General features: G+C 36.0%; 4 protein-coding genes across 4 annotated transcripts; 2 read left to right on the plus strand and 2 right to left on the minus strand.

Moving 5' to 3' along the window:
• Nucleotides 1-93: 93 nt before the first annotated feature.
• Nucleotides 94-1,409, minus strand: LOC124449183. Its single transcript, XM_047000129.1, is given in 2 exon segments — nt 94-1,104; nt 1,107-1,409. Coding segments are annotated over 2 exon segments (1,281 nt in total). The 5' UTR covers nt 1,377-1,409.
• Nucleotides 1,410-3,059: 1,650 nt separating this feature from the next.
• LOC124449184 lies at nt 3,060-4,148 on the minus strand. Its single transcript, XM_047000130.1, has 2 exons — nt 3,918-4,148; nt 3,060-3,820 (listed from the first exon to the last, which is right to left on the minus strand). Exons 1-2 carry the CDS (start codon nt 4,108-4,110, stop codon nt 3,060-3,062), a joined length of 954 nt encoding a protein of 317 aa, XP_046856086.1. The 5' UTR covers nt 4,111-4,148.
• Nucleotides 4,149-4,639: 491 nt separating this feature from the next.
• On the plus strand, nt 4,640-5,966 carry LOC124449186. The gene is made up of 4 exons (XM_047000131.1): nt 4,640-4,810; nt 5,241-5,327; nt 5,674-5,906; nt 5,951-5,966. The coding sequence occupies exons 1-4, from the start codon at nt 4,640-4,642 to the stop codon at nt 5,964-5,966; spliced, it is 507 nt and encodes a 168-aa protein (XP_046856087.1).
• A 4,256-nt stretch (nt 5,967-10,222) lies between these two features.
• Nucleotides 10,223-13,536, plus strand: LOC124449187. The gene is made up of 8 exons (XM_047000132.1): nt 10,223-11,128; nt 11,736-11,785; nt 11,976-12,192; nt 12,286-12,471; nt 12,549-12,664; nt 12,801-12,909; nt 12,981-13,093; nt 13,329-13,536. Exons 1-8 carry the CDS (start codon nt 10,223-10,225, stop codon nt 13,417-13,419), a joined length of 1,788 nt encoding a protein of 595 aa, XP_046856088.1. The 3' UTR covers nt 13,420-13,536.
• The last annotated feature ends 365 nt before the right edge of the window (nt 13,537-13,901 follow it).

The following is a 13,901-nucleotide window of genomic DNA, read 5'->3' on the forward strand; positions in this document are numbered from 1 at the left end:
ATGTTTAATAATGATATTGTATCACCTGTCGTCTTCACTGCAGTGTATTCTTTTGATTCATTTTCGGGATTATTTAGGAATATTACTTACTTATTAATCTTGGTAACAGCTACCACCACATTTGCACAATGCTGTGCATGGAAGATTGGACTTGGTACATTTGCACAAGCCCCTACATGCTTTCTTGCAACCACAGTGCACCAGTTCGTTGCACGCTTTGGAAGCCTCTGGAAGAGTGCTCCATGTAGGAATCCATCTGCCATTATTTTGCCATCCCCACTGCGAAGGAAGCGGTAACTGTTGAACTGAAACTAACGACTGACCCCAAACATGACCAGCCTGATATGTTGCCCTCCGAATGTGCTGTACCAAGGAGGCTTGGGTTGGTGGAATGTGGTCGATTGTCTTAGTACCTTGTGCAAATATAGCTTGTCTAGCATCATTGATGTTGGAGAGCGGGCATGTGCGGGAATACATAATAATGATAAATCTTTCAATTTTTCCATTTCTTCTTCTGAGATGGATTTTTGGAGATGAAAGAAGCTGAAACACACTGGTAACATCAGGAAAAGACTTCCAGGCTTGAAATGCAGTCTTTTTACCTTTTCCAGCAAAGAACGACACAGTATCACAACCAGTGACAGCATGAAAGAAGGGTAGGGCTTCACATTGCTCCCTACTCAACGAGCTTTGTGTAATGTTATGAATTGGTAAGTACCTCATGTGTTTACCAACACCAAAAGCAATCCAAAGTTCATCTACATCTAACTTGTGCACGTTTGCTATTGCTAACACAACAACATCTGTGTCTACAGTTCTTATGACAATTTTCCTCATTCCACCTTTCGCTGCATGGTTTGCATGAATGAAAATGCGCGTATCGGCCTCCTCGTGATTGCAGGGAGCTAACTCATCTTTTTCGATTGGCTTCGAACTTATTATGTCTTCCTCAAAAGTGCTTACAATTGTAACATTTGGCAGTTGAATCGATGTTGCTGCCTGACTGAGGTACTTGAAAAGTTCTTGTTTGTTGTCATCTGATCTTAAAAATGATTTCCAGTTTGCAGGGATCACAGCCATGTCACATACTCTTCTTCTTGCCCTACAGCGCCTCGCGATGAACGAGTACCCTGCTTAAGGCTGTCGGGTATATAACGGTCCCAAACAAGATCTATTCTTCTAATACCATTTGCTTGTTGAACAATATAAGGAACAAACACTGATTTGGAGTATTCTTGAAAGGTCTTACACTTCCCTGGGCTAAGCATGTTTACAATAGCTGCGGCATCCAAGATTTTGACATCAACATTTGGACAGGTGGTCTGCACATCAGCTTCGAGACAATCAATCAATTCTGATTTCTGGCCACTTCGCATCTTGTCCCCTGATGATAATGAAGGAGGAGTACTCTGGTTTTCATGCTTAAAAATTCTTGGAGATTCCTTCTCTTGACTGACAAGCAATGTACAACCTTGCAAAAAGATTGCAGTCATTCTTTAATGTTGTGACTTGAAGTTTCGTCTTGTTGGTTGTCGTTGGTACTGATGTTCCAAAAAGTGGAAGCTTATTGCGTTCAATTGTGTCAGTTATTGGTGTGTTACACTTTTCAAGTCTCTCTTCGACGTACTTAGTGTATTGTGCTTCTCCGATCTTTCGAGCTGTATAAATCGACTCTATAACACACTCAGGCTCTATTTCTTTCGTATCTACGACAATCAGATCCTTGCTATTTTCCATAAAGGGTTTCCAAACTCCTTTAATGCAGCAGACATTGATTTTACATCTTTTGCAAAGTTCTTTTGGACAGATGGTGTCTGTTCGTGGTGAGTAATGTTCTTTGTAGAACACTGAACGCCAAAGGAACACTCAAACTCTCTTACCAGTCTTGCAATTTCAGGTCCTGCGATCATCCAACGTCTTAGGGCCGTTGGGCACTCGGTGAGGCCCACTGCTCCACCATCACCTTTTATCATTTTGTTCTCTTGCTCGTGGTTTTGGTCAAGGGACATCATAGAAAAACGATGTTGGGACTTCTGAACCACAAATTTTCCATGTGCACTAAACTCTGTAAAAAGAGTAGGATGCGTTTTCTCTAATCGTAAGAGATCTCTCACATGTACTGGCAACCATCTAGAGTAGTTAGACAAGTTCATCGCAAAAAACCAAGGAAGTACCTTTCCAAGCACTTGTAAGTAGACTTGGAAGTTACCTCTCTGGTAGCCTTAACAAACTGCAGTAGAAGAATTTCGAGGTCTAATACTGTCGCCCAGTATTTGAATTGCGGGCAAAGCTCACTTTGTTCTTTTATCCAAGCTTCATAACTTTTGGGGCTTGTCTTCACAACTTTCGATGTACTCCTGGTAAGCAATTTTCTGCATAAGGTAAATTGCACAGGCACTTACTTGGTGGACATAGCGAGATCTCGTCACGTGCGATCCTTTCAAAACAGAATCCGCTCTTCCACTTGTCATAACCTCAGCATGAATTAGAGCACTTCAAAGTAAAAATATATGTTAGTTATTAGATTGAGATTATAAAAACAACAAATCTACACCATACCTTGCCCACCCACTGTTAGTTAACCAATGTCCAATCATCTTTAATATTTCCATCTCAATATGCAGGCCACCCATCATTACCATGTACTTATCTTCACCGAATTCATTTTGTTGTTCCACTGTATTTGCTTAGCGAGTGCATAGAGTGGTTGGTCCATCGCTATAACAGGAGTTTGATTAGGGTTTAAGAACTTAGTAGATTCTTTGACGGTTTTCATTGCATGCTTTATCATAGCCATAGTATGAGCATTGTCTTCAAAAGTGGCAATAAAGAGGTGATTGCATTGGGCCTCAAAACTACGTTTTGCTCAGATGCAAAGTAAGCTGACCATGATAAGTAATCCTTTTCTTCAAGCTTTTCTTTGAGTAAAAGTTCGTCGACCCTTTTTAGCCATTTCTCCTCTTCCTTGATGCTTTTATTTATCAGGTCGTGTTTAGGTTTAAAAGAGCCAGTGACTTTGGGACAAAAGAGATCCTTTTTACCTTCATCTGTGACAGGAGTTACAGTTGTATAGAATTCAGGTAAACTGTTGACGACCTTTGACTTTGTGGGAGTGTTATCCTGTGGCACTTGTTCTCGTTCTTCTCCTTGTGAGTCAAGAGAAGGATGTTGTGTAAGGGAAATTGCTGTTCCATGAAATGAATTTTTAGCGGTTCTTGAGGACGATGGACCAACCACTCTATGGACAATTGTTCAAGTCTTGAACAATAGAGCTCTGACAATTGAGACATCTTGAAAACTGCTTCACCAGCTGCCAGGCTTTCACTAATATATAGGCTTAATTCTGCAAGGGCTATTGCCTCAGGTGTTATTTCATTTTTATCATCAACAGCACTATCTTGTGGTTGGTTTAATTTGCTTCTCTGACGGTTATAGAGAGATGTCAAGCATGATTTATGGTAATATGCATCTCTTGCATGCATATCACCTTGTGCTAATTTTGCTAACAGTTTGTAATCTTGAAGCGTCTCGGCCGCTGATTGAACATTATTGGTAATTGACATGGTTTCTGCTTTATGCAAATCACCCTCTGTGCAATCACAGAAAAAACATGATAAAGCATTGCTACTCTTACTTGACAATTCAAATGTCTTTCTTCTTGTTTTAGCTGGACTAGTAGCTCCTAATAATGCTGGATCCTCAGTTGAAAATTCCTCTTCACTTTTGCGCTTTTGTGCCCGCTGAAGCTTTAGCGTATTGCATTTATTATAGCACGATTTGTGCCATGATGCTCTGTGATTTCTTAAAGTATTTTCAATGCCTGTTAAAGTATTATTATAAGGCTAAATAAGTACAATTTATGGCTCATAGTTGATCTGTGAGTTTATTTCACTTTTAATTGATTAGGAATTCCTTACCTCTGCCATCATCAAGAGAAGAAAGTGGAATGTTAATAGGTAGCGAATCAAGTTTCTCGAATTCTTTCAAGTTTTCTGCAATTGTCTTGTAACTTGAGCCAGCAAGTAAAGTATTTGAAGCTTTTTCCGGACATAAAATCTTTTCTTTTGTGTCTTTTTGACATAAGGCACAAAGGTTCCAGTTTAAAGACATTTTAAAAGCGAAAAATAATCAAAAAAATTATCGAGAAATAGCACTATATCGTTTGGAAATGCCAAATTAACTAGGCGACCAGGCTTTTGCCACAGGGAGCCCAAAATTTATGCAGTTTTCGAAATAACCTTTAAAAAGGGTAACTTTCGACAATTAATTAATTTTTACCGGAATTTTCATGGTGTTTTGTTGTTTTTATATAAAATACAACATTTTTATTTAACATTTTATATTTAAAACGGTTTTATAAAAGCCTCATTAAGCCCGCGATTTAAGCCGCTGACCAAACTTTTAATCGGCTCAAAAGTACCCTAAACAAGCTGATCCTGCTGGGGTCTCACTTTTATTTTGATCTATAAATCAAATTAGCAATTTGTGGTAAGTTTCATGCTTTCTTCACATGTTTGAACAATCTGACCAATTTTCGGAGCTTATCCTCCGGACTATCAATAAAGTGAGTGAAATGTTTTTTGAAGGTGATGCCTGCCGAAGTCCAGTATAAAATCCTGGTGTTGTTGCGTCAGGAAATATGAAATATATTGGAGCAATTATTGTCCATAGTATTTTGCAAGGTGGACCTAGTTTTCCGATATTCAGTCCTTCGGTGTACAGATATTTTTCCACTGGTAATTTTGAACTGGCTATGAGAACTGCAAACATTGGAGAATGTACTGCACACATAAAGAATTTCATTGATCAGGTGATATGCCTAATACACATTGTTTTGCATGGTTTAAGCAAAAATTATAAAACCTCGGCTTTAACTGATAATAGTATAGCAGGTCATTCATGGTATACAAAGCAATTGTGAGGGATTACATAGGGTTGAGTAAATATCAGGATGCAGTGCTTAATCGGTTCTCAGTATTTAAAATAGCTGATACATTACTTCTGTTAACCTGTCAAGCTGCAAAAGTCCTCTTTAACAAGTTAAGGCGCATTGTGTTAGCAAAGTAAAGTAAAATGTCAGGGCGCACTTCACACTGCCACTTAATATATCAAACCATTGAGCATCAATGCATCTAAGTTTGAGAAATAATTTCAACTGTATTAACTTAGAATTATTTTAGTAATTGATCTAACAACTCTATCATTGCAATGTTGTGATTTCTGTTGTATATGTATTGTAGATAGATGATGCTGATGATGTGCAAAACTTAGATCAGGATGAGTGTCTCAACATCATGTCTCAATGTGGCCTTACAGAAATGTTAACTGTATGTATAATGTGATTTTTTTCAGATATTTTTTAGTTAAAAAGCCTTATGGTGTCTGCATTCACTTGTTATATTTTACTTGACTAAATAATGATAAGTATGATGCTAGTGATCCTTTGTATACTTGGAACTAAATAGGTAGTCGTGCTACGCATCTTTGATTATTTATATGTCCATTGTCTTGGCCATGGTATATTACTTAATATGATGCAATTGGATTTGAAACATAAAACGTGACCATAAGCAAAAAGAATCATTGGTCTGTAACGCATATATAGTTTATGAATTTTTGCCCTTTATTTATCAGCTTTTTGTTTATTTTTTATGTATTGTAACTTTATACCAGAATGAAAATAAAAGGAAGATTATTCAACTACTAATCATCCATGATGTCATTGGCCGGCGAAAGATTGCTCTTGACCAAATTGCCGAAGGATTGAATGCACTTGGATTTAGAGATAAAATGAAAGAATTCCCAGACAAGTTTCAAGAACTATTTGTTCCATGCAGTGAACGTGAAATGAGCCCATCAGCAGTGGTTGATGTTTTTGAGTTCCCAGATGTGTTAAATGAATGCGAGTCAACAATTGCTAATAATCTGCAGCAATTTATTCTTAATGCAGATCATCCAATTTTTGAAAAATTTCTGATTTTTACTACAGGTTCCACCAGACTGCCAAATTTTGGATTAGGTAAGATAAAAGTAAAATTGAATAATGCCACTTCGTTTTTTGCTTGTACTTGCCTATTTAGTGTCACTCTTCCAAACCAGCTTATTGATCAAAAGTCATTCAATGCATCATTAAAAGCTGTTCTTGAGTCATCTAAGCAGTCTTTTACTTCTCCGTAGGAATGTAAAAGTAGGCATTCATAGACTACATAAGAATAACTGTTCTTGCAACAAATATAGTTTGATGAAATGTTACGTTTTAGTTTTAAGTATTGTTAGTGTTTAACTGTTAAAGTTTTGGAACATTTTTTAAATGTTATTTTTCGTTAAATTTTTATAGCTCAGTTAAGATATTGGCAATAAAAATAACAATTCTTGGATTTACGTAGTCATTATTTTTAATAAGTGACATCATAAGCAGACAAGAAATTATGAAATTTGCAAAAATAGCCTTGCCATGAAGAAGGTGGCTGCTTTAGAAGAATCATATCATTTTACCCTTGTTGTTACGTCATATCTGTTAATGAAAGTACAAATTCAAGATAGCAAAAGCATTTTGATTGTTGCTTAATAAATTGTTTTTATTTCAATGTATTTACTCGGAAATTGAAAGAGTTTCCAATGTTTCAAGTGTATTCCCTAACATAGATGGCAGACCTAATTTTTGTTGCCAATTCTTACTGTAATAGTCGACATTGTTTGACAAATTGTCGAAATTAGTCAGGCATATCTACGTATATTATTACATGAATAATACAGAGCAATCTTACACATAGTTACTGTGTGCCTTGATATATACTTCAATTGCATTGACATGCGTGATCATCAGGGGCGGATTATCTGGGGGTGGCAGGGAGAAGTGCGCCTTCCAAAAAATTCCCCAGCACCCTCCTAAGAAAAATTCTAAAATGGGATTACGTAATTCAGATGTTTAATATAACAGTATTAGAGGCTATGAAATTGTACAGTAAGACTGAGTAAAGGTTGAACTTTTCATTTCAAAAGCAATTATATATTTTATATAACCACCATTTTCAATCGAGTATTACCATGTGCGTTTTCATGAAAACATTAAACTTGAAATTAATTACTAAGTGCATGCTCAAACAAAAATTATACAAATTTTTTTTAGAAAGGTAACAACATTTTCTTTATGCAAGTGGTTCACTCTTCTGTAAGCCTAAAAATTTTCAAAACATTGCGTTAATGGCATTCACAACATGCATGTACGTGTGAACTTTGTCAAATAAGTTGTTGTTTTGACTTGCTAAAGCTGTATTATAGGCAAACTGATCTTCAGTTAAATTTAGTGTGATTTCGGGTACAACCACACCAGCTACATTTTCAATTTCATCACGTGCTTCGATTTCATATGATTCAACTTCATTGCTTGATAGTACGTTGTCTAAAGTTGAGTTGCTTTGTGTTGCACATCTTACAATGCTTTCTGACCAAAGTTGCAAAGGCGATAGCCCTCCTTCAGTACTGATTCCATGGTGATTCCATTGATTAACAAACTCCTGTAAGGACTGATTAATGACTGCGACAAAAACAAGCTGTAGTGCAATAAGATGTACCTCATTGGCAGGATCAAGAAGACCTGAATGTTGCATCATGTTAAATTGATCAATATAAGCCTTATTAGTCCAAGAAAAGTGCAATTCCCTTAGACATTCTACTAATCTCTTAGATATTTCGAGTCGCGGTTGACCTCTTGTGCCTGTGTACCTTCTATGGCAATTGTAGGTTGGAGTATAAGGTATCTGATTCTGAAGGTCGTTGATAAGGTTCTGAAAGAAACTCTGAAGTCGACTTAAATAGAAGGATAACTGGTGCATGTCATTATAAAAACTCGCCATATCAAAATCATCCATAAGATTTGATGCTCTCTGTTTTAACGCGAATACAGTGTCTCCAGCATCTGAAAGTCGCTCATGTATGCGCTCTAAACCGTCAATATTGTCAAAAAATAGGTGTTCTGAAATGATAAAATGCTCTACTTCAGCAATAATTGCTTTAGTTCTCTGAAAGAATGAATAAAGACTGTGTTCCGAGCCTCCAATGCCTCCTAAAACCGCCATTTTGAATTTGAGAAAAAAGCGCGTAAACCCAGAGCCCTCTATAGTATAAGAGTTGGGACAAACGGTCTGGGGCGAGCGCGGAGCCGCCATTTTGGTTCCTACTTGCAAAGTGAAACTATAATAATACTATTGGAAATTGGGTTTATATGCGAAGAAGAAAGCAATTTAAGCTTATTCCATGGTAGTATCAAATGTATAAGGAATAATAGCAAGCTCTTTGCGTTTTTTAACGATTTGCGGCAGACCTGATTTAATTTCTTTGGTTTGAGCTTCGTTTGCAGTTTACGGGGTTTGCTACAACCCGGGCGATGATCGGGGACGCGCCTATTAACTTCCTGGTCAGCGGCAAAAGTCTTGACATATTAATCGCTATAAGTACAATATGTTTCTTGTATAAAATTTTATAACACAAATCAACACAAAGTATACAGCACAGCGCCCACATTGTATTATATGTTCATTTGGCTTTTACAAAATATGCGGTCTTTTTTATAACGAATGTTACTGCAAACGCGCATTGTGAAGTATATTATTCTTTGTTATTGAGCTTGCTTGTAATATGTTCTAAAAGATATTGATGATGCTAAAAAGTATTCTAATCGGTAACAAAGTATACAGCACAAAGTATACAGCACAGCGCCCACATTGTATTATATGTTCATTTGGCTTTTACAAAATATGCGGTCTTTTTTATAACGAATGTTACTGCAAACGCGCATTGTGAAGTATATTATTCTTTGTTCTTGAGCTTGCTTGTAATATGTTCTATAAGATATTGATGATGCTCAAAAGTATTCTAATCCTAAGTATTCTGCTCAAAACCTGTCGTCACTTTTATAACAAATGTTGCTTCAAACGCGCATTGTGACGTTAATTTACGTATGAGATTAAATCTAGAAGCTACTACTTAGATCATAGGAAATGGCCTATCCTCAATGCCTATACTCATTATGCTGAATATTCGCGCACTTTTCATTCTTACGTATATGTACTTGCGTTTTCCAAGTGCTTTATCGGTCTCGCCTTAACTGCACCTAGATAGCCTATCCTTAATTTATATGTTCAATATTCGTGCACTTTTCATTCTTACGTATAGGTACTTGCGTTTTTCAAGTGCTTTATAGGTCTCGCCTTAACTCCACCTAGTTAAGAAAAAATATAAAAACCTCGCATCAAAAGTGAAAAAAATAGTGGGCACATTACTGGCTCGTGGAATGAAATTCATATAAAGACGTATAAGCGTTCGTGTGTTTGCTCTGGCTCATTATTAAACATTTCAACAGACTAAAATATATTAAGGAACAAATTTCATGTTTCATATTCAGTATATGGCGCAGACAATTCTTCAGCGTGAATCTGCAGAATGCTCAAATAAACAAGTAAACTTCCTTAGAGAAAAACTCGCAAGTGTGCAAATTCTGGAAAATTACTGCACATGATACATTGATGGAACGGTGGAGCAAATGGAAGAACTTCTTGAACAATTTCAGGTCTCGTAGTTTGTTTTCAATTGTTGCACCATACTGCAAACAATTTGTAACATATTCCGAAAAACATCATCATGTAAACTCAAAATTTCAGTTGTAATAGCAAGAAACAAAATCTAAAAGCAATATTTTGACATTATTTCAAAGTCATTATAAAGCTAATATAGCTAAGTTTACAAGATCATGTTTTTTGAAGTATGTTTTATAATTTATTTCTTCAAATTGTCGGCTTGAAAAGGTTTTTGTAATTGTTGAACAGTTAACTTTCAAAGGCCGTAATACGTAAACCTTGATAAATTGATTTCACGCGTTAATATGCTTGAAAAGTGAAAGAGGTTTTTGAATTTAGGTAATTGATTCTATCTCGTTTGTGAAAGCTGACAACCACTCAAAAACAAGGGGCAATAAACGTTTTTCAGTTACAGGTAATCAACTCAACCGCATCACGCATCTTACCCCAAACTAAAGCGAGAAAACACCAAGAAATTTTCAACCGATGCATGAATTGGGCAGCCAAGCCTGCTACATTTCCCCCCCACTTCTTTAATATTGCATGACCAATTAACATTTTATAGTCGCAAAGACATTCCATTATCGAGTTAGAAGAATCGAAACCTTCTCGATGTTCTTCCCAAATCTGTGTATGGTATTGCGGTGATGTTGGTTAAATCTTTCATTCCCGATGTTCTTCAGCACTATTTGGATGCAAACATGCGACTGAGCAGCGCGTACTGCAAGTACAACCCATCAATCCCAGAATACTTGCACAACAGACCTCCGCACTTTTTGAAATGTTGCCTTGAAAATCGATACGCTTCAGCCATTTACAAACAGGACGACATACCTCCGGTTAATTTAAAGAAGGGCACGTTCAATGTCAAGAGCGAGAGCAATGTTGGAAAAAAACATTTCATAGACTTCCGAGAACCAAGTTGTACTTGCAACATATGGCACACTACCCATTTCCCTTGCAAACATTTTTTCGCAGTTTTTTCTTTCTATGACGAGTGGGATTTCGAAAGTCTTCCAGAAGACTACCGAAATAGCGTTTTCATCACTCTCAACAATGAACCTCTTGCATTGCCACAAGATACTACGCCAGAAGAACTAGAGGAAGCCAATACGTCATCATGGAGCACCATCAAAAGAGACGTTGTTTTGCAAAAATCATTGTCTTCTGATAACAAAAAATATATCCACGACATACCCCACGAAGAAAAAGTTAAGTTTGAAACTACTTCAAACAAAAGTTCCAAAAGGCTCAGAAAGATCTTGCAAGAACAACTGGGCCAAATACACAGTATGACCTTCCTGATCGACAACGAGACCACTCTACAAGAAGCAGTGCAAAAAGCTGAAAGCTTGAAACAGTTTCTTGAACAAAACTTTCCCACAGAAAATGGTTTGCCCCTTCGATTGAGTCCTGTGAAAAAAAAATTAAAGGTTACCGAGACAAAATACCATCAAATCTTTCATAAGGCCCTACCTCCCAGACGACGCAAGACAAAAAAATCTACACCATTTACAATAGATCTTACTAATGTGGGCGATGAAATGGCACAAGTAAGACAAGTTATTGAATTGCTTTCTTGTCATTTCTTAAAAAAGCTTCTCTCAAATGATTACTTTTATGTTTAAAAAATTTCTTATCCGTCCGAAAAGAGTAAAAAGACAAAAGCACTTATCTTACTTTCCAATATCTTATCAAAGTATAGTTTCAAAAGTAATTTTCACCAGCCATTAGATATACGATATGAAGGGCATCACCAAAATTGTGGGTTTTTGTCTTCTAAAAACCATGACCAGCCGACAATTTAAAAAAGTATAATATAAAACAAATTCCGAAGAAACAAGACATCTTGAGATTGCAAAATATGAATCAAAACAAGACGAGAAGTAAACTGTAAATTTTCGACTTTATTTCAAAGTCATCTTCAGACAGAATGATTCTGTTAATTTACAGTTTACTTCTCGTCTTGTTTTGATTCATATTTTGCAATCTCAAGATGTCTTCTTTCTTCGGAATTTGTTTTATATTATATACTTTGTCTTCTAAATCGCACTCATTTTTTGCCATACTCGAAAACAACGTTTGAAAAAGTTGTTCGTAATTCTTTAGATTACATCTCGTCACGAGTATTTTCTGAAAGTAGTCTTTTTATTTTCATAGGTGTCCACTAATGTGCAAAACCAGGAGAATGAAAAAAGAAATTCAAGCAGGTACAAACATATAGCAATAGAGAAATATTGAATGGAGAAAAATTTTCCAAAAATATTTGTGCAATGATGAGAGGGGGGTAGTAACATTTCAGTGTAGTATTTATATTTACTATGTAGTAATTATTTAATATGAGTGAGGACTATACCATTACACATAGTCCACTTTTCTTTTCCTAAATGGCAACTGTAGTGTTGACGTCTCAGCTGAGCACAAGGCAAATCCACTGGATTGCTTACTGAATGCCTCTCTAAATGGAATTAAGTTAGGTGATCAAATGCTAGAATTGGGACCAAACAAAGTTACTCTTCAGGATTTATGGACCCTCATTCCACCAAATGAGATGACTAAATATGCTGCCACACTAATTGAAAATAAAACTGTGGCACCTGGATGGCTTAGTGATACAGTAAGTCAAGTGATTAAACACTCTACAGCTTAAATATGATTATCATGCATCAGAGACAAATGTTGAAATGGTAAATGAGCCTGATTGTTATAGGTTATCAACGCTTTCTTATGGAAACTTTCATGTGAATATCCTGGTGTCCTACCAGCAGAATCATATGTATGTCAGTTGGTGCAACGAGGATCTAGTACACGTCAACTGTGGGCAGATCAAAATTTCATGGCAATTGACACAATAATATTTCCTCTCAATAGGTCTGGGAGCCATTGGACACTTTTGGTAAATACAATATGGATGCAACATAGCTAAGACAAGGCAACAAATTTTTTTTATTTTCAATATTGTCACTTTTAAAGGTAATCGACAAACAAAAAGAGATGGTATACTACCTTGATCCTATGGAAGGTCATGTAGAAGAAGTTATCAGTGAGGCAACAAGAGTTGAACTTTCACAGTTTATCAAAAGCATTTGGTAAGTATACATACATTACTTCCTTGACAAATACCAGTATTTGAAATTCCAATTCAATGAATCACTTCAATGTCTTGAATACACACAGCAACATTGATATAGTGCAGTTGATAATATATTCCCTTTGTTTATAAAGTGCCCTTGTTGATCTAAAAAGTGGGTGGAACACATCAACTTGGTCTATTATTCAGCCTTCACACTATGTGCAAGAGGATGGGTTTAACTGTGGAATAATTATTTGCCTGGTAGTTGTTTTGACATTGTGTTCTAAGAAATAACAATTTAAAAAAAATCCCTTTTATTTTTATCATTTCAGTTTGCTGAATATCTGAGTCAAAATCTTGACATAAATGCAAAGTTTGACATGAGAAAAGTGAGGCAGCACATGACTTCAACGATTATGGGTTCTTGCTATGATGACATTTATGAGTAATAACAAAAAAATTATATTTTTTTATATATTTTAATAAAAGGGGCAAATAATAGATTTTATTTAATTGACAAAAATATTAAACTAGACAAAAACATGAAACTAGACAAAAACATTAAAGTCGTGATTTATTTGTTGGAATTATCCATAAAATCAATGTGACATTTGTATTGTAATAAATTGTGTGCTTGATTACTATACCATAAATAAAATGTGTAAAATTTATTTTATTAGGAGAAATAGTTTGGTATGCAAGATTTGCAAGATGGTGAAGACTGGTAGGGATGTGATTCATGTGGGCAGTACTTTCATGCAAGTTGTTTGAATGTTGACTTTGGACAAACTCTGACAGAGTACTTTGCTTGCCCATAATCGTATAATAATACAAAACATAAATTGTAAGATTTAAAAGTGCCGAATAAAAAAGACTTACCGATTAGAATACTTTTGAGCATCATCAATATCTTTTAGAACATATTACAAGCAAGCTCAATAACAAAGAATAATATACTTCACAATGCGCGTTTGCAGTAACATTCGTTATAAAAAAGACCGCATATTTTGTAAAAGCCAAATGAACATATAATACAATGTGGGCGCTGTGCTGAATACTTTGTGTTGATTTGTGTTACGAAACTTTATACAAGAAACATATTGTACTTATAGCGATTATTATGTCAAGGCTTTTGCCGCCGATTAGGAAGTTAATAGGCGCGTCCCCGATCATCGCCCGGGTTATAGCAAACCCCCTCACTAGTTCGTGCTTCAAATTGATCGTGACCCATTGTAAGAAGTATTTTTCGTACG

This window comes from Xenia sp. Carnegie-2017, unplaced genomic scaffold, assembly GCF_021976095.1.
Source record: "Xenia sp. Carnegie-2017 unplaced genomic scaffold, XeniaSp_v1 HiC_scaffold_23, whole genome shotgun sequence".
Lineage (NCBI taxonomy): Eukaryota > Metazoa > Cnidaria > Anthozoa > Malacalcyonacea > Xeniidae > Xenia > Xenia sp. Carnegie-2017.

What these genes read in the sequence shown, in the direction of transcription:
- LOC124449184 (XM_047000130.1), bottom strand. Translation starts at nt 4,110, where the DNA reads ATGTCTTTAAACTGGAACCTTTGTGCCTTATGTCAAAAAGACACAAAA. An exon ending in TTCTCTTGATGATGGCAGAG is followed by an intron (nt 3,821 to 3,917) that starts GTAAGGAATTCC and finishes ATACTTTAACAG; the next exon opens with GCATTGAAAATACTTTAAGA.
- LOC124449186 (XM_047000131.1), top strand. Translation starts at nt 4,640, where the DNA reads ATGAAATATATTGGAGCAATTATTGTCCATAGTATTTTGCAAGGTGGA. An exon ending in TAAAGAATTTCATTGATCAG is followed by an intron (nt 4,811 to 5,240) that starts GTGATATGCCTA and finishes TATGTATTGTAG; the next exon opens with ATAGATGATGCTGATGATGT. An exon ending in GCCTTACAGAAATGTTAACT is followed by an intron (nt 5,328 to 5,673) that starts GTATGTATAATG and finishes ACTTTATACCAG; the next exon opens with AATGAAAATAAAAGGAAGAT.
- LOC124449187 (XM_047000132.1), top strand. Translation starts at nt 10,223, where the DNA reads ATGTTGGTTAAATCTTTCATTCCCGATGTTCTTCAGCACTATTTGGAT. An exon ending in CTGGATGGCTTAGTGATACA is followed by an intron (nt 12,193 to 12,285) that starts GTAAGTCAAGTG and finishes TGATTGTTATAG; the next exon opens with GTTATCAACGCTTTCTTATG. An exon ending in GTGGAATAATTATTTGCCTG is followed by an intron (nt 12,910 to 12,980) that starts GTAGTTGTTTTG and finishes TTATCATTTCAG; the next exon opens with TTTGCTGAATATCTGAGTCA.